At 37.5% G+C, this 20933-nt stretch overlaps 1 protein-coding gene and 1 long non-coding RNA gene across 3 annotated transcripts in view; one reads left to right on the top strand and one right to left on the bottom strand.

The window, feature by feature from the left end:
• LOC309705990 overlaps nt 1-20933 on the top strand; it is a 38135-nt gene that overhangs the window by 12081 nt on the left and 5121 nt on the right. Inside the window, exon 3 of one of the 2 annotated variants that reach the window (XR_014276654.1) lies at nt 5019-5072. The exons of the other annotated variant lie outside the window; for it this stretch is intronic. This is a non-coding gene — a long non-coding RNA (uncharacterized lncRNA). Of the gene's footprint in view, nt 1-5018; nt 5073-20933 lie in introns of those variants that run through there. 2 annotated transcript variants of the gene reach the window in all.
• Nucleotides 142-18947, bottom strand: lrrc38b (leucine rich repeat containing 38b). The gene is made up of 2 exons (XM_082532146.1): nt 18071-18947; nt 142-5234 (listed from the first exon to the last, which is right to left on the bottom strand). Exons 1-2 carry the CDS (start codon nt 18696-18698, stop codon nt 4987-4989), a joined length of 876 nt encoding a protein of 291 aa, XP_082388272.1. The 5' UTR covers nt 18699-18947; the 3' UTR covers nt 142-4986.

Raw genomic sequence — 20933 nt, 5'->3', positions numbered from 1 at the left:
ATGTTTATTATTTGTCCAGTACAATTTGGTTTGTATCAGAGGTATATGGAAAATTAAACATATTTCATTAGTAGCAAATGAATATCCTTTTTTTAAATCTGTATTTATACAACACAGTGTCTTTACAAATACAGACCAGAAGACAGAAAAGAAAGGATTTTATTAGCAGTATTACTGTTTTTTTTAACGAAACATGAAAATACAGCTACACACATGATCTCTTTAACAGTATCTGTTTGACATTTGGAAATGCATTCAGCAGCAGTAGCATTGTCACCACTCTCTTCTGTCACCCAGTTTAGATTTAAGCCTTACTGACATTTATCTGACAAAACATAACATGGCTTTTTTTGGTATTCTAAGCAATATCGAGACACACTGTACGAGAGCAGCCACTACTACCTCTGCTTTCCAGGGTGCACAACGCCAGAATGTTATTTTGGGGACAGATTTTGAATAGAAATTGAATAGAAAAATAGAAATGAATCTGAAGTTTATACTGCAGATAACTCAACAGTGCATGCTGTAATGTGCTGATATTGTTACTTAATTAAACAAGTAAGGGAGAGGAAACTGCCATGCTAACATATGCTTTAAACTAACAATTAAGCTAAATAAATAAATTGTTAATGTACAGTAACTACATAGTAGTTGGAAATGATATGTATCAAAAGCCTCCCTCTGATTCCTTGACTTAGGTATGTGTCTGTTGTTATTAGCTGGGAATGTAGTTTGCCTTTTAACGGAAAAATGATTCGGCTAATTTAATCCCATTTAGCTAATCCGATGGTGTCATTTTTTTCTTGAATATGTCAATATGCTCATCTACAATTACAGACTCAGTTCCTTTAAAAGTCCTTCCAATAGACTCTTTTAATGTGAACTTGCAACTAATGACATCTTTCCAGTGGCTGTGAGCAATTTCAAATGTTGTTATTTAATAGAAACTGCCACAAAAAGTTGAAACTGGAGACTTTGGAAATGAAATTCAGGTGCAAAAAAGAATTGATTAGTTCAAGCCTGTCAAGCTTTCCATTGTTGCAATGCTGCTGTTTAAAGTTATGACAGCAAAAGACAAAAAATCACACGTGATCTTAATTCTGAAGGACTGGGTCGTTCACTGCACGGAAATATAAAAGTATGCTTCTCATAGCTAGCTTACAAATGTGGCTTCAGCTTCTGATTACTTGACATGTGTGGAAGATATGTTCAGATTAGCAGCACTTTGTGTACAAAGCTACTCAGAACCAATTAAAAAGACCTTTGTTACAATAAAAAAACACAATACGTGTTATTTGTTCTTACATAAACCTTTAAATGTTTGCTTACTATAGAAACAACCTTTGACCATGCAGTTTGATTAGTGCTATGAATTGTTGTTCCGACTTTCAAACACCCTGCTTTACTTTTCCATGAAAAAGAGAAAAAGAAGAACAGAAATTTGGCAAATGTAGCAGTAGCCAACATAAGTTTGGCTGGAGTTGATAAGCATCAAATTCCCCGTTTGCAGGAAGGAGGTGCTACCATTAGAACTCTAAATTCTCATATAGTGCAATCTTGGCTAAGTGCAATGCTGAAAAGATATGAATCTGTAAACCCACAAAAATATGTTTATTTTGTTATATTCTGCAGATATGCACTGTTGCTCATCCTGTAGAGCATGCACACCACTTCAGTATAGAAAACCAAAGCTTGACAGGCCTGCTGACATACCAAGTTACCGTTATGACCGGACAATTTATGAAAGGAGTTTATTCAGAGGTCATTTTATATAAATTTATAATAATCATATCTTTAAAGTGTACCAGATGGTGTCAAATCTAGCAAATAAACAATATCCATACAGTAAAAATCACATTGTTTATAAGGATGTGGCATTTTCAGCACAACATGTGACATTACAGGCTGGTACCAACAAACAGTATGAGATAACACAAATTTCATGAGTGTGTACCAGGATCATAGGAGTTTCCTTTGTGCTTTTATTGATGCCTACACAAATGGAAAAATAACAAAAAACAAAGAAGGCCACATTAATTTTTTGTCAGTTTCTGCAAAAATGTGCTTAAAAACGATGCACATTCAGGGCTATGACTTCTTCAAAGGGGACAGAGGCATTTAGAATTCCTTTTTAACTTTTTTTAACCACACAGAAACAATGACTATTTTCTCATGGCTCTTTTTCTATCTGCTGTTTGTTTGCATTTAGAGGCTTGACATTCTTTCTGCTACATATCTCAATTTTACTGAATTATTCATGCCTTACAAGAATGTAAGAAGCAGTACAATATACCTTCAGTTTGGGTGGCAAAAAGAGTCTAGCTTTCTGCTTTCCATATCTTAATAATGGAGGATTTAAATATACAAAATGCAAATATTGTAGCAAAAAGACATCCATGAAATTCAGGGCATAAGTTTATTAAATTTGGAATGTGCTGTACTGTTGCTGCTTTGAATACAGATCCTGTTCATGAAGCCGGGCCACGTTCACACTGCAAGCTTTAGCGCTCATTTCAGATTTAATGCTCATATCTGACGTTGTGTTGTTGTTGTGTTCGTTGCTTGCGTGCCCGCTCACAAAACTACTTAAATAGCCAGTTTAAATAGTAAATACATTTCTAATTCCACGGCGAACTGCTCGCCATCCTAAACTGACCCACATTTGAAAAAGAACAAAAACAAAAATGTTGCATGCAGCATGCTGTAAAGAATTAAACACATGGGCCACTGAGGCCATAGTGTTTCTTTTATAAGCTGATGTACAGTGGAAGCCAAATAGTTCATAAGGATGACAACAAGGATGAGGAAAAAGAGAGCCAGCTTCTTAACACTATCCCCGCCAATGATGAAATATTCCAGCAATGTTTTCATATCATAAAAAATTCTAATTCTTACTTTTCCTTTTGGATTTCACTTTCTTTTAGCCTCATCTGCTCCCTGAAAAAGCACATAGAGTTGGGTTTTATCACCTGCCAACAAGGCTGGGTTGTTAAGAGTGAAATAAAAGCTGCGTGTTTACCGACATGACTGTTTCGATTGAGTTTGCATTGCAAAAACTCTTCTGGCTGGTCATGATTTTAAATTTTTTTTGAAGAGTCATTAAATTGTTAGAACAAATATGTCTTGTCTTCACATATACATTCTTTCTACTTTTTCTACCAGCTCGCTGTACTATCTAATGCTACAGCCAGAAAGTTTTGGCAGTTCACCTAGAAGCTGTTTGCCAACAACAACAAAAATTGAAGAATGCCTTACTAACTACCAGGCACTGGACTGTTAAAACGTGCGTGACACAGCGGGGTGCTACTGCAAAAGCTGGAGAAACACGCAAAGCCAAACACCACTACAGCCAGTCAAAGAATAGTCTAACATTTACCAGAGAATTTTGGTCTAAATCAGAAATTAAAAAGTTTGTATTTCAACTGATTGCTGATTTGGACACTGTTGCCTGCAGTCTGAATGTAGCCATAAGAATTTTGATATGAAATATCAAAGCCTCAACTTTAATGCAAGATATCCAACTTTCTAATAAAGGTACAGCAAGATGTAAGATATCTTTAAAATATTACTGGATGTTTAATTATTTATTACTAAAGAAGCCAAACTCTTGCTTGTCACCCTCGTTCCCTTTTTCTTTTGAAGTGACCTTCCTGTTAACGTAAGTGTTGAACACTGTCATATATATAACCAAGTAAGACAGAATGGAAGAAAATGTAAATCTTTGGAGATTATACCTGTTGAAGTAAAATGTGTGTACAGTGTGATTTGGCTTTGATTTGGGAGCTATGTTTACCTCACTAGAAGCAAAAGTCCTTATATGCAATTTCTCCTCCATCTGAACCTTTGGCAGATGAACACAGTACCAGTCTATTTGCTGTAATTGAGGACTAGCCAAAATTAGGTTCACCATTTAAAGTGCATCATTTAACACAATAATTCTACATAGATTCTATTTTTATATTGCATTTACCATAATTTATTCATTTGATTGATTATGCTGTTGATATTTTATGAATTTCTTTCTACACAGTTCACAAGTATCAATCTAAGGAAGTTACAGTATGTCCTCTTGATTTCTATGATTGTTTTACTTTACACCATTTTATTTTGTACATAAATTTGTGATTATGTAATAAATATGTGCTAGAATGTGTAGACCCACTAGAAGCTTTTTCCGCCTGCAGTACATAATTACCCAAATCCTGCTTGTTGAGCTGACATCCCTGCCACAGTCTAATTCTACATGCAGAGAGAACAACAGTATTTGCCTTCTTCAGTGCTTGTGAACAACGTCTTAATGTTAGTGAGAGTGGCTGTCCAACAGAGACTCGAGAAAATGGCAGGATATGCCAGCATATCATGTTATAGGCAGTTAAATATCGAGGTCACTGGTCAATATGACATCCTTTTTTATGGAATCAAGATCAAGCATTCTGGCCTACTCAGATAAAAACCCCAGTGAAAATCATTCAAAGGGTCACACTAACTTTGAAGCCATTTTTACAGGATTTCAGATTCCAGGATTGAATGTCCTACATGACTAAATTTTGAAAGATTTTTGGTATGACTAAGACTAATACGAGAGTACTGCAGCAACACTTTTTTTATTATCTATTTCTTTTCTTTTTTATATAAAGGTCTTGGCATATTTGTGTAGACTTATAACACTGAGCCAAGAGCCAGTGGCCATAAATGACCACAAGCGCTAACAGCCAAAAATAAGATCTCTATAATAGCATTTTGCAAGTGGTGCAGCACACACGCTAACCTTTAATAGGACTCATTCCTTTCCAGTGTCTTTTATTACCATATTTCAGAAGTCCATGTGCAAAGAAAACAACTTCAGCCTTAACAGGGCAAGATTGTACCATTGAACAGTCCTGGATATTGGCCAGAAAGGAAACGGCATGGGGCACACATTGTCTTCTATGTTCTCTCACTGCTGGAAGAAGAAGGGCCGCGCGGTTCTTTAAAAGTAAGTCCTTCTCACTCCTCACTCTCCTCTTCATCCCCCTTAGTGCCTTTACTCCAACGCTGGAAGCAATGAACAGTTGAAGCCAGGAAGAAACTGGTCATAATGGCCACCACAGACACTGAGATGCCAGAGAAAATGATGATAAGAAGGTCTGTTAGAGTCAGGGTGGCCTGGCACTCACGGAAGCTGTCCTTTGAGAGCTGGGTAAGGGATACACGTCTGCCATCCATAGGGAGGGAGCACTCCAAACCTTTGACCCCTACATAGAGAGAGTAAATGCGATTATACAAATGAACAAGACACATTGAACCTCACATTCATTCATTTCTATACAAATTCATTCTATGGCAGTACTTACATTACAGTTTACATCATATAAAAAAACTAGCACATAGTCCAGGTACTGTAGCCTTAATACAGTTCACTATATGCACTGCACAAACACAAGAACTCTAATTTAACTCCCCACTAGTTTAAAATTAAAGGTGATGTGCATTTGATCTACTGCTCATGCAGCCCACACCTGCTCAGAACTAAAGACTATCAAAGAAAAGTGGAGAGCATAGTTTGAGCTGTCCTGTTTGTATGAAGCCCTTTAATTCTAGATAGTGGAATATCTCAGTTCAACAGGGTAACGCGGTTTCTTCCTAAGTGTGGGAGCTGATTTAATAACTGCAAGGTCGATCAGAAGTCTTCACTTATGAGTTGAAGTTGCACTGTGTATACAGTACACCCACCCACACCATGACTGTAGGTTCACTCTTGGAATACAGCTGAAATACTGTGAAGCAAAGTGATACAGTATATGCATTAGTGAGACATGGTTGATTTTATCTAGTGTGCTGTAGTGCTGTGAAAGCAGCCCATTTTCATGATCAATGCATTAGTTTCAAATGGTTTGGTGAATGAAAATAATTTTAAAAATAATTTAATTTGCTAGCTGCACAAGGTAGATCTCTTAGAATGCACACGCTGTTGAATAATGACCTCTGTTGCACTTCAAAAATCCACTGATGTACAGCATTAGCAAAGGGTACTGTCTCAGACAGGGGCACCTTGACCAAACTCATCTCAAGATGAAGCCGTGATAAATCAGTGAGTGCTGCTCTCTGTGCCTTTGTCACTTTAACGTGGTTTATTGTTCAGACATTGTTTAAATGGGAAAGGACAGTGACTGTGGCTTATTGGATTTCAAGGATACAAGCCCTTTATCAGAGTCTTCTTTTCCTCTCGTGATTACAAATGACATCAGCACTGGATCATTCGGATCAGTTTTAACACGCATGTGTTGATTACAGGCCACTGATACTATCACTAAAGACGGAAGGTGTTCATGCTGACAGAGTCAGGTATTCAAGTTATTTTAATGAGAACTTGATTAACATTTGACATTAACTTGATACAAGTTCTAATTAGGTGCTAGAAATGTTCTTTCTTTTTGTATTTCTTGACCTTCATACTGCAAATGTTATACATCAACAAATTTAATGTAACTAAATACTGGCAATGTGCACAGGTGGGAAAAGTAACGTATTACAAATATTTTGTTCTGTTCTGTGCTCTACTTAAGTTTTTATTTTTATTTTTTGACAACTTGTTACTTTTATTCCCTACATTTTAGTACAAATATCTACTCTACTTAAATTTTCATAAAAAAGGCCCAATACTTTTGGCTTAAGCCATTTGAGGGGAGTTATTGTTTCCTGTACCTCCACAAGGTAAATGGAGGGAACAATAATATATAAAATCTATCCTACTGGTGTACTCATCAGCTGTGTTTGTTGCACATAATAAGCATCAGTAAAATAGGTAAAAACATATAATTTAGACATCATTAATAGCGGTACTCAAGAATTACAGTGGGCTGGAATGATCCAGAAAAATCAGGAACGGCATTTTTGGTGCAATTATTATGATTCAGACTCCACTTAAGTCTTATGGTTGCCTCACCCACTGAATCCACTTTTCATATCCCTCTTTAGGTATGGAGGCAAAGTCACTAAGTCTACAATTTGGTAACAGCAAACAGAGACTTTTACTATCTACCTAATCTACTTAATGAAGACTGTATGTACTTTTTCCACCTCTGACAATATATTGTGTGAAGAACTAGACATATGGATGCAAGTGTTAGTTTATAGGTGGGTAGAGATAAATCTTTAGAATGTGGGTGGCTACTTTCTACTGATACTGTGCATGCAAATGCACACACTTGGCAGTACATCAATTCTGGATCTTTGCTCAACAGTCAGCACAACATGGAGCATACTGAAGATTTTCAGTACTGCCCGAGAGTGTGTTTGTTCAATTAAATACCTTAATTCTGCACCAAAATGAAATTTTTTATGTGGTGTTTAATTTATTACATTTAAATTGTGGTAAAGTATTAGAGGAATGTTAATAATACAACTAAAACATCTGTGATGATCAATTAAATAATTGTTAAATGTATACAACTTTGTTGTAAAGGAACAAATAACCTTCAAAAGTAAAGCGAGTTGGAAATATAAATGTACAAATGTAAATATAATTGGAAATATGTGCTTGTCCTTTGACTGACTCGTTAGAGTGTTAGTTACACTGTTTAAGACCTTGTTGAAACTTAGTGACACCAATCTAATAAAAACCTCCTACATGTCAGCTGACATAAATATTATGGAACATGTCATCAAGATAACAATAACCCAAAATTACAAGACACGAAAAAAGTTATGTTTCATACATATTAAATACACTATTTTGATTCAATGTTATTTTAAATAGCAACTGTCACAGTATTTGGGTTTTTCATAAGGTTCTGTCCACATCTCCATCTCCGGCAAGGGTCTTTGTCACTAAACCTTTTAACAACAAAGTACGAAATCTAAATGTCAATAATCATGCACATATTTTGATCTAGTTTCATTTCCTCTGTTTTCATCCATCTTTTTCCAAGCACCTTCTTCACTTGTGCTAGACCGCAATAGGTCAGACAAAACATTAAAAAACACATTTCTTACAGACATCATGATTAATGTATTCCAGTGTAAATGTATAAACAATTTATGAATGCATTATAGCCTGGAAAACAATGAGGTTTGGTGGTTCTGCTCTTTTTAGACTTACATAAAAATGCCACATCCAAGTCATCATGTTTGGGAGTAATTCTGACAGTACATATTAATGTATTATACCTGTTAGAACCACGACATTTATGTATTTCAATTTCATCACAAAATCCCAGCATCAAGAGGTTTCAATAAGCCAATACCATCAGTCCTTATGTAGCTCAAGAGGAGCATATTGGTTCCTGGCATCATTAAGTCCACGACATGTCGGCCATATGCTCTGGGAATCAGAGATCAAAACAAATTCATATTTCACTGCCTGTGAGAATACTGCTCATTCAAGTTGTCTGCGTGACATGCATGTGCTGAAGAGGCAAAGTTGGCCTTATAAAGGTCGCAATGTATTTAGAGATGTTTAATCTCCTTTCATGACAAGTATGAGCTGAAACGTTTTGTTGGCTTTTAATGCTTTCAAAATCCACTATTCTAAGCATTGCATTGCGTAACCAGCCACATGGCTCACACTTTGAAATTTGCAAAGTGCAGTTTAAATCAGCTGGGCTTCTTTCTTTTTCTTTTTTTTTAATTGTTATTTTTTTCCAACATTTCTATTTTCTCTGACAGTACTCAAAACTACTGCTTGGACCTATTTTATAGACATTAAGAGTGTGATTTCCTCCTTTAATATACAGGTTTATGAAATTAATTGTTTTTGTATAAAGAAGCATCTTGTTTTCTGTTTTATCTAATATGCACCATCGATGTATATTCCAAAAAATAGACATGGGTAGAATGCAAATTAATTTGCATTAACTGGTTAACAGCAGTCATGCTGAATGAAAAGTCACCTCTAGCATAATTATCACATACAAAGACTGCCTGTCTTGTCCATTTGCTCATAAAACAAACGATTTACATTCATATTCACAATGTGCTTTCTGCATTGCAAATAACCAGTCACCTTAGAGACTTCGCCTTTGCCTTTTGAGATATTTTTGTCTGGTCTTGCCTCTTTCAGATGCTTGATTAATGACATCTGAGACTAAAATTATCCTGGTGAACACATGGCCCCTGCAGGAGTAGCAGCATTATCACATTTATCAAAATGGATTTAGAAAACAGATCAGTGGTAGAAAGAGACGGCAAACTTATCTTCTTCCTGGTAGTACTACTTTTTACTATTTTACTGTGAGCTAACATTAAAAGCAAAAAACATTATCCCAGCTTGTTCTCCCATGGGATAAAATTACAGCCAAAATCTCACCAATGCTACAGCCAACTGACTGCAGTTAAATCCATTATAATCCATTATTTTGAAATTACGTGCAAACAAATCTTCTCTTATAAAACGATAACAGACTCTAGACTTGTATGTATGGAAATAGCCTCTTAGTTATGAAAAGTCAAGCCAGTGCAGAAGAACCTTAAACCTGCACTCCTTATAATGGCCACAAACTCCAATGATACACAAATGTAAAACAAATGATTCTTCACCAAAGTGAAGAGTTTATGGTTTCACTCTGAGATTTCAAATCTTATTAAACAGCGCAAAATCATGATTTTGTTAAAAATGATCCAAAGTGTCAAACATTGTAACTAAACAGGGTCAGGTTCAGGGTGTAGCCACCCAGTACTGTATGAGCATATCATCACTACAGCCTTTATGATAAAGAATTTGAATGTATTCCATCACATTCCTCCTATTCTGCAGTAATTCAGAGGCTTAGTAAATATCACTATAAATATAAGTTAGATGAGCCTGATAAAATCTATGAATATCCTTTTAGTAATTATTTGAGTTTGATAAGTTGAAATAAATGTCTAAAGTGTTAACGTATGTGTTTGTGTTAAATTAAGGTATTTATTTACATTTATCTCAGACAAAAAATTCAGTATGTGGTTCACAGCATAACTTCTTTGCATGTACTTAATATTTTTGTTTAAAATTGAATCAAAACATTTGAGAAATAGGTATCTATACTCATCAGTATCTTGTACTAAAATCATTAATTATTCAAATCAATATTATTTACAACTAAAAAGTGTAAGTAAAACACAATAACGTAGAGTAATTGAGTACCGTGAGCCTTTTTCATTGTTTTGTTCATTTTGTTTTTTAAATACTCTGAGCTTTTGTGTTTGCTCTCCTGGTTTGCATTTATCCTTCAAGTAAAAGGCTCTTGCCTTTTTAGTGCTTGTTCATTTCGAGTTATTTCCATGTTTATGAAAATTAAATTTTCATTTGGAAAAATGTTAACATGTGGTCATTTTTTATGCATGTATTATGAAACACACAACTACATATTAGTTTGTTTGGTTTTTTAGACTTAGACTACTAGTGAAATACAATAACATTCATATTTGAATGTTAGAGGGTGATCGTGGCTCAAGAGTTGGCAGTTCGTTGTGTGATCGGAAGGTTGCCGGTTCGAGCCCCGGCACCAACAGTCTCGGTCGCCTACTGCCTACTGGTGGTGGTCAGAGGGCCCGGTGGCACCAGTGTCTGCCAGCCTCGCCTCTGTCAGTGCGCCCCAGGGAAGTTGTGGCTACAATGTAGCTTGCCATCACCAATGGGTGGTTGACTGAATGCAGTGTAAAGTCCTTAGGGACTAAGTAAAGTGCTATACAAATACAGGCCATTTACCATATTTAATATGAAGTACAATTTTGATTACGTTCAGCTTACAATATAGATGGAACAAAGTTTTGGATTAACTGACCATCCATATTTCAGTTACATTGACCAAGTACGTCAATGTTATTTACTCATTTTTTTCATGTTTGTTTAACAACTACAATTATTCATTTCAACTTAATATGTTTAAGAATTAGTTATTTAATTGATCGAGTATATTGAACAGATTTGGCTGGTTTCCAATCTACTCAATATTTTTAAGTGTAAAAGTGTTGCCTCAAAAATTTTAAGTAAATGTCAGTTTTAGTTCTTAGAGTGTGGGTACAGCTCAGAGCAACACAAGTCTTGTATTTGTCTCACCTGTAATTAAAACACATTTAATGCATTTATCACATTTATTAATTGAACTGAAATAAATGAATACATTTTCATCTAATATAATACTCATTGCTTCAGTAGTTATTTCTCACAGTTATTTAGTAGTATCTATTATTTAAACAACTCTGCTTTTGTCACATAAGCATTGTTATAGCTGGAGTAATACAGGGAGCTGGGAACAAGCTTTGTGACAGCAGTTATCCAGGACATCCAATGTTAGGCTCAGTGAAGCCAGGAAACCCCAAGAGAGCCAGACTAACTTAAACTCACTTCTGGGAAGAGGCTCAAAGGATGAGGCTCTCTTTTGACTTTTCTATTTATACAACTAGTTTAAAGTAAAAAAAAAAAAAAAAAAAAAAAAGTAAGCGCAATGCAAATACAGTTAACAGATACCAACTGCATAAGTGAGCGAGAGCGAGAGAGACAGAGAGAAAAAGCTTTGTTTCCTTTGCTTATACCTGTAATTGAATTTGGTACCTGTCTTGTCCAGTGTAAATATGTTTAACAATGAGGTATCTGGAAATACAGACTGCAGTCCCTGTGTTTTGTTGCCCGGGGATAACACAAAGATGCACATTATCAACCTAGATTGAGCATATGCTCTTAAATGTTTAAAGCCCAATTCTTTGTGAATCCAGCAAAACATTTAATAAAGATATGATTTCTAGTAACTGTAACTTCACACTTACTCTGGCAGAAAAATAAGATGGTGTTTTAAAGTACACAGAGTATCTAGGTCCATGCAGTGAGTCAATGACAGCTTGTTAAGTGAGTAAGCTGACGGGGTACAATTTTCAGAGTTCAAAAACACGTGTAAGGAGCAGGCTACTGTGCACTGACACAAATCAGATCCTTACACTATCAGGTATGTCGGCCCACACAGCTATGTTACATTCCTGGCACAGACAGTTGATGGATTATGTTTAGGATTATAGCCAGTCAACAGGACGGGCTATCTGCTGTCTCAGTCGTGATTGATCTACCTAGCTGTGGCAGAATGATATCAGAGGCTTGTTTCTCTTCCCTCCCTCAACACCACAGTCTTTGTCCAGATTGATCTCTGCACCAAAGGCTAAAAGCAAAATTACCCCATCAGTACATCTGCACACGTATAGTAGTTAGCTTTCATTTGGCCATAGCATACTGGTGTCGAGGTACTCTCTATGAATACTCCAGCTGCGACAACGATTAACAAAACTGTCCCCTCCCTGCTGTATTAAACGGGATGAATGTGCCATTCAAGTCCAATATTCAGCGGATGTAAATAGAACAAGGCAGGCATAATTGCAGAGCGACTGAAAAATGATTCAGTTCTAATCCTCCAAAGAATTTGAAGGAAATCTGGGAGAAAATGGTGAGATGTATGCAAGAAAAGGGCAGCAGCAGGGACTGGAGTGTGGAATGTGTGAAGTGAATGCACAGCTGCACAAAATGACGAGCACGTATGTGACAGTGGGGTGAGGGTGACTCGTTCAGAAGGGGATTCCTTCTGCATGTAGACTCAGAGACATCGTTGCACTATGGGAATGTTTAAAACATCTCATCTCAAAAACAATTGAAATTGCTTATTCCCAAACACCAGAGGTGACTGTTTAAAAGCAAATGCTAGCAGATATATTTCCACTATGTCATTGGACTGACAATGCAATGTGTCTATTGTCATAATTCATCCCGATAAAACAGTTAAATATGCAAGTCATGTATGTCATTTATGCCTCGCAGTTGGCCACATAGATGAACAAAAAAAAAATCTATCATGCACGATGTTACACACTCGCAGCGAGATAATGCTTTTGGCTTTTCACCTTTTATTTCTGACACTGGCAGATTATCCCTTTCTGCTTCTGTATGAGCTCTGTCTGATGCTATCCCACTTTGTAATCCTGTCCACCTTTCACACTCAGCTTTCCCTTCCCAGTACTCTCTCCTTCACATCCCAACTTTAAATAAACATTAAATTAGGCCAAGATAAATCAAGCTGTCCGTCTTTGTTAATGGAACAGATATTTTCTCTTCACGGTAAAGATAGCAAACGATCATGCTGGGTAGTATGGCAACATGCGAGTGTGAGCCAGTGGCATCATATTTTCAGACTGTGCTTTGGAGTGCGGAAACAGGTCTCAAAGGAGATACTTGATACGTTGTCAAGGAATATTTTGATTTTGACCCTGTCACATGAACTGCTAGTTTGTCGTGAAAGAGTTTAGGTCACGACTAGTGTTGATAGCAACTGCATGACGAGGCTCAGATCCAGTCTACCGTCGCCCATGAGAGTTGGCCTGTCTTGCCCTGTAGGCAGCTCTAGCTCCAATTACCCTGGCCAATGTGCTGTAGAACTGTGTCACTGTGAATTATACATGGCCTTTGTTCATCCTTAACCCAAGAGCACTGGAGACAGCAGTGGATCATGTTTACACTCATCCTTCCACTGAAACATTCATGAACTTCACTGTTGGCTAAAAACTAGACATTTAAATGGTGCTAATTCTTTTTTTTTTTTAATGGAAAAGTTGATATATATGACTAATCAGCTGGCTGCTCAACAGGACAGTTGATGGTTTTTGTATAAAGAAATGGTAAGTCTGGTTTAACTAATTTAAAAAAAAAAATCAATAATAATTTTTATCAATGTTGCACATCAACTTTTTTTTTCTATCCAAAAAGTCCTGAATTGATGCACCTTCCAAGCACTCATCATGCTGGCCTGCAGTAATCACTGTTATGCAAACACGAAATTGCGCTGTACTGTGAACTCGAAATCACAGGGGAAATCAAGAGGTGAAAAATGAAATGGGAATCCAGTTTACAGCATGGGCTCTTCAGCTGCTACATTATGCAGGTCTTAACCAAAGAAGTCATCGATACCTAGGGAAAACATAAAATAGCACTACAATTTTTCTTTATTTACAAGTTTGAAATTAGTTTGAGCTAGCGCGACAGACAGAAAGAGAGATACTTTATTAGTGCTCTATATTAATTCCGGAGAAGGATTTCTGATTTAAAATTTAGTGAAAGGCTTTTTCCTGCAGCAGTCTAGCTTCTGTGGTCTTTGTTGAATTGCTAAGAAAACAAAAACACATTCTTCAGTGTTTCTAGGTCCTCTGTTTATTGGAACAAAACCAAGGGAGCTACACTGATTTTCAGCTGGACTTTCTTTTTCACCTTCGTGTTTCATGCCTTGTTTCCCCTGCTCTCTCAACATCATTTTGTGGCTTATCATCTGCGTAGCTGGAGCAGACTATGACTTGGTACTCGGATGGTACTTTCATCACGGCTCCCGTTATCACATGATACTAGTACACTTCCAGTAGCAGCTGCGTTTTTTTATGTCGTCATGCAAATGATGTTATCACAAGCTATTTGCATAGAGTTGCACATAATTGTTTGCTTGTTTTTCTATTCTACCCTTTTTGCAGTAACACCACTCAGTTTCAGTCTGAAGCCACATGACAGTGAATATTAAAATGAGTATGTAGTGTTTAATTGGGATACCACTGGAGTAGCCTTAGCCCTTCTGTTTTTAATATTATTGAGCTCTTGCTGGTAAGAGAGACAACATTCTCAAATTTAAAAACTATTTTTTGTAGCTACTTACCTGATTTGCTGCTTGATTAAAAAAAAGACATGAGGATGCAACACCCACAAGTGTGAAAAGAGCGCACTAATGGAGAATTTAAATTCTACTTTCTGTCTCTGTAACTGATTTTCTCTGAGATGAGTGAGACATTAAGTGGAAACGCCAACACTGATGATGGTTGTTAGAGTTGATACATATTGAAACGCTTACCAAGTCAAGCTCATTCACTAATGAGTGTCCATCTGTTTATTGTGTAACCACTTCCAATACAGCATTTCAGAGACTAGGTCATTGCATTTTTCCATGATCGAGGGCTCAGCCATTACGTTAATTAGGTCTGGCAGTTTGATTCCTGCATGTGTGAACCGTGTTTGTAAGTCCAATTCACTATAACCACAAATTCTCCTGCAATATGTTCTTAACTTCTTTATATTTGTATGAGAAAACTTAGTTATGTAAAATAAACTTCTGCTCACTTCAAAAAACACATTCAAGGTGTTAGTGACATACATGAACATAACAACACATATAATCCACAGACAGTATTTTGGTAGCTGTGTAGTTCTATCATGCGATACACAAAGCCGCTTCTATATACTAAACACAGAATAAGACAGCAACTTGTTTGGAAAGATATTTTCAGTTCAGTTACTTGTCCTGTGTGACTGGTACTAATTTGCATTGTTTTCCAATAGACTATAATAAAGTATAATTAGTATCCCTTTCACCAAGATATTATTTATCTTGGTCTTATTAACACTAGAAAGTAAATTCCAGACATGATAAAATATTACAAAAGACTGAGCATAGACTAGTTTAAAGTCTTTACTATTAGGTTTGACTGTGCGTTTTGTCCAAGCTGCTGGGGCCAGAAAACAAACACTTTCTGATGGGAATGTAAAAGCTGCTGATGTGGTGAGATAAGCATTACGAACTGAATTTGAGAGTGTGTTTTGGGGCCAGTTGGCAGTCATGACAGCAGCTTGGCCAGGCCTTTGGCTTTTTCTTTGTTGTTGATGTCTGTCTGGCCAGCTTTTGCCTTGGTCCAGACCTCTGAATCAGTCCAATTGACTGTGTTGACTGATTCATCTGGCATCGTGACATACAAACAAACAATGTTTTTTATTGAAAAAGCAAAGAGTGCCATGGGATCTCTAACGATTAACCATTAGCCCCTTAAAAAAGCATTAGATTCAGGTGGAGACATTGGTCTCTAGTGATTGATAAGGGAAATTCAAATCACCTTGTCCCACAGAAATTGGTTAGAATGGAGGTAATGTCGACTGGCGATGGAAATAAAGTGTGATGTGTGATATTAGGTAAGGCCAGCGCTGCTAATGCAATTCATTATCCCCGGGAGTTGACAACACATAGAGCCTGTGATTAATGCATTTGCAAACTCCTGCTTGGGGGAATTGGGTAATCTTGCTAGTTTATCAACTTTGCTTCCTCACAGGCCTAAACTTGCAAATTTGGGGCAAATGAAAAAAGAACACAGAAGCAGAATCAATAGCTTGGTACACCATGGCCTAAATGTATATTAGAAGTTTGCTTTTGTGAGGTGTCAGCAGTTTGTAACAGCCAGCCACTTTGGGAGGGAGCTGAATTAGAGTGTTACCCAGTCAGTTCACAATTTTAGAGAGGGTTATTTCACACATAAGGCATAAGGGCAGGCTGGCATTGATTTGGACTACATCTTTTAATAATTAACCATGGATTTCATTACAGAATAGGAATTCTGGAAAGGATATCCACTATCTGAATATCCTGTCTGCACAAGAGGGCAAGGTAGAACATCAGCTGGCAGGGTGAGGGGGGTTGGGTGTTACCCGACTGTCTGACAAAATATTAATGTCATACCCAAATCATTATCTTTTCTTAAACCATATGAGTATTTTGGGGCTTTAACCAGAACAAACAGCAATTGAAAAATAATCTAGTTGTCAAAAATATAATGAAATGAAATAAACTGAACAATAACTAAGCTACATCTAAAAACAAGGTATACACGCAGGAAACACAATTGAGTTTCTTTTAAAACAAACTATCTAAGGTCATACTTCCTTAAAAAAGGTTCCAGCTTTGGAAATTTGAAAACACTCATGTGGATGTGCGCATGTTTTTTTCTGCAAACACTCATATCTTCTTTCTCTCGGTTAACCTATTCAAGAGACGAGAGCAAGTTTACAACCCCCATCTTGAACCACACTGTTATTCAGGCTTTTGATAAAACATGTTTCTTTGTTTATGCAGGGCAACATTTTACACCCTAACAGTAACTGTACACCTTCATTTTTAAACCCAATAAACTGTTCATGAACATTTTGTGGCGTATTCACAGGTTTGGTTGCTGTTTTGTTTTTAAATACACCCACTGTGAGCCACATTCAAACAAAGTTCTCAGAAGATGTACAGCACAGTTTAAAGTTCATGTACTGTCAGATTTGTTTATTTTAGCTTTTTGATCGAGTGCAGTAGTCTTCTCTTTTGAGAAACCTTCTGTCTCTTATGTGAGAATGTTGATTGCGATTAAGATATTTTATATAGCCTGATAAACAGAATGCCAAACAATGGTAATGTGTTCTGTTTTATCTGGGACATACCATGCAACTCCCTTTAGAATACATTAGCTCTGCTTTCATGATGTAAGAAGATCTTACCCTGCGTATAATACTTCTGAAAGGACATGGTGACCCCCTTTGTCTTGTTTTATTCCTCAGATAAGCATGCACACATGGAGATTGCCTTGTAAAGCCTCCAAAACTTCAGTCCTGTTATCTAACTCAACGCTGCAGGCTAAATCACAGTGGCAGACAGCGTGTGTATATTATGAGCCTTAAAATTCACATGGATAGAGCAATCAGCACAGGAACAGGAGGAAGAGTCTGATTGTCAGTGGCATAGAAAAAGGTTACATGGCTGAAATATTGTCAACTAAATAGCAAATATTATGCGAGAATTATATATATTATCTTAAATATTATATAGCCAATATAAATATAAGCCACAAATGAATGCTGATGATTACATGGGATATAGGTCAGGCTTATCTACATATTCAAATGTGAAACCATTAGAAAAGCAAGTTAGATTCTTAATGTGAGTTGTTTAATTTCTCTTTACAAATCAGACAATATTGCATTTCAAGTTGCTTTCTATAACAATTGATTAACTTTATACACACACTATCCTCGCAGTTTTCACTTTCAAATGAGTGCTATTGTTTCGTATTACACACTTGGTCTCACACATTATAGGCTGTGGGGGTGGAGGGAAAAAAAGACACAAAATTAGAACAAGGGAGAGGGAGGGGGGTTTCCTCTCCTACAGGGAAAACATAAATAGACCAGAGAAGTGTTGTGGTAATGGATTTTCCATAATACTGTTGAATGTTGTAAAGAGATATGGTTTATTTGGGTCAAACACATGAAGAGAAAATGGCTCTTTTTGTTACTTACCATTTGGAAGCTTATTACTGTTCTCCGTTAGCCATGCAAACAGGTTGGCAAAGTTGCAATTGCACACCCAGGGGTTGCCCTCAAGCCTCACTACCCGCAGGGAGGGCAACTGACTCAATGCCCCCACCTTTAGGGTAGACAGCGCATTACGCTCCAGTTCAAGTTCTCTCAGAGAGGTGAGGCCCAGGAAAGCATCCTCACTCACCTTGCTCAGATATGGGTTGTTTCCCAGTCGTAGTTTGATCAAACTCCGAGACTCCCCAAATGTCCCCTTAGGGATTTCAGTCAAATTGTTGCTGCCAAGGTCCAGGAAGACCAGCCTGGAAGAGGTGCTGAGAGTCCCTTGTTCTATGTGGGAAAGGGAGTTGTTCCGGAGGTCCAGATAGACCAAGTCACTGTATAGAACCAGAAAGTCAGAGGGGATACGGTTTATCCAGTTGTCGGCCAGCAAAAGCCTCCGCACATCCAAGGGGATCTCATCGGGTAAACTGGTTAGCCCACGGCCACTGCAGTCCACAGTGTGAGGATCTGGGCACAAGCAGGTTGCTGGGCAGTTCTCCCCCCGGGTCCATAAGACAGAGGACAGCAAGATGAGGATAAGCTGAAGCCAGCAGACACATGGCAACATGGTCAAGGGGGGGAAATGAGTTAGGGGAGAAAGAGGCTTGGGGTTAGGACAAATAGGAGAGGGTGGTTTGGGGTTAGGAACAAGAGGATGAGGGTCAGAGGGCAGGAGATCAGGACAAGGGAGGGAAAGGGGTGACTGAAGGGGGTGAAGGGAATCAATCCTCCTGGAGAAACATCCTTTTGTTATGGAGATGAATTTCTGGAAGGGCTCAGGAATTGGGAGATGGCAGAGCAGCGTTGAAAGCTGCTTTCCAAGGGATCATGTAGCGAGCTGCCTGGATAAAATAATAGCCTGCCTGCTTTGAATGAGGAAAGACAGGAGGATAGTAAGCAGTAGGTAGCTTGAAAGCAAGAACGACTGCTTCTAACACCGAGGGGAGGGTAGAATGAGAGTGGTAAATAGACACGAGCGAGCAGGGAATGAAGAGACGTCGGGGGCACAGACAAGGGAGAGGGGGGTTGAGGAGGAGGCTCTGTCCGCCACACTACCCCACAGTTGATCTGGCGGCAGTGACAGACAAAGACAATAAGGTCTCTGACACAAAAGGATATAATACAAAGCTCTGATTCAAGCATGACAAGCAAAGAGTAACATCGTTACATCCCTCCATTGGACCCAGGTCTCTGTATAGGAAAGCCCGTTGGTCTGATGAGAGAAAGAGAGAAGCTCACGGAACATTGCTCAAGTGTTCGTAAGGTTGTCTCCCCTTATTATTCCTTCTCTATCTCCCAGTGCCCTGCAACATGCTGTGTTACGCTGTCAAGCCCTGCATCAAAGCTGTGTGAGAGAGAATCCAAATATCCAGGCAGAAGCCTCGTGAATGTAGATTGCAGTGCTGAGCTGCACACAGCCATGCCAATCCAACGTCTGCCTCTGAATCTACCACAGTTTATCACATGCCCTCTCCCCTCTCATTATTTGCAGGGGGCGTGCCTGAACCACGCTGTCAACACGTGATGTCACTTCCTATAGTGTTAAAAATGATGATTGGTTGTATCTTAAAGTATAAAATTTGAAAAATGTGATGCTGTTTATTTTAATTGGCATTTATGTGCCCTTAAAGACATAGCCAGGAAAAAATATCTATCATGTTATATACTTTTAGAAATCTGTTAATTTTTTTAAATTTAGCAATGAACATGTAGATATATCGATAGACAGACAGATGTATAAATATATAGAAGTGTAAACACATTGGTCTTTATTTATGTATATTTATGTTCCTGTAGTATTTTGTTTCTACAATGAACATGAGCACAGTTTTGGTGTAGTGTTAAAATGCCCTTGCAGATCACCTGTCCTCTTGAAAGGAAAGTTTATTAATTATTTAGCTTTTCAATTTATACATATTTATAACATCAGTATCTGAGGTGCATTCAAGTCTCAACCCATAACGTAAAGAAGAGGATTAATTCTGAGCGTGTATTGAATTCAACAAATGGGATTTTCTCTAACAGGTAAATGTAATTAGACCACGGTTGTTGCAGGGTCATGGCAAATTAGACCTGTGGAGAATGAGGGTCGTGTGAAATGTCTAAGAAAGTGGCTTTGTCATGCATGAAATGTCAGTGTCTATTTCCAAGATGATAACAGATTCACACACTGGTTCACAAGTTTAACAAAAATTGGCCATGCACACACCTGCCCATAATAACAGGAAGATGACAGTAACATCTAACTCATTTCATCACAGAAGATCTAATAATAACTCTTTGCTCAAACTTTGCATTCACTGAAATGTCTGCAGCGACATCGTGTTGACAGGGGTGAAAGGCTCTCTCATCAAAAAGGGATATTTTTTGCACAGTTAGCATATAAGAGCTGTAAAACTCTAAAAGCTGAGGCAGCGTAAATTGTCTTCTGTAAACACATTTCAGCTTTACATCTCACTGAGAGAATTTAATGGCACTGCTGTTTTTCACAGTATGATGAAATATTTTCTGTCTCATGGACAGTTTGATGCTTTTCTAAGAAACAGTTTCCTACACTGGAACATACTGATACAGTTGACTGCTCCATGTCAATTTTACTGCTGTTGTATTCAAATAAATATAGTGATATAAGTGACAAGGAAAAACTGTAAATCCCATATTTGGATCTGTAGATCATTCCTGACCTAAAGAAGTCTGTTATAAATAAATTAGCTGTTTCCACAATGTAGAAGTTTATAAATATCCAACCACCCATTTTCTCCAAATTATCCAGTTCCAGACATGTCAGTTTAAACAAAGAAAC

The sequence above is a fragment of the Aulonocara stuartgranti genome, assembly GCF_965226115.1.
Source record: "Aulonocara stuartgranti genome assembly, chromosome: 5".
Taxonomy (NCBI): domain Eukaryota; kingdom Metazoa; phylum Chordata; class Actinopteri; order Cichliformes; family Cichlidae; genus Aulonocara; species Aulonocara stuartgranti.
This window is presented reverse-complemented; position numbering and strand designations above follow the sequence as displayed.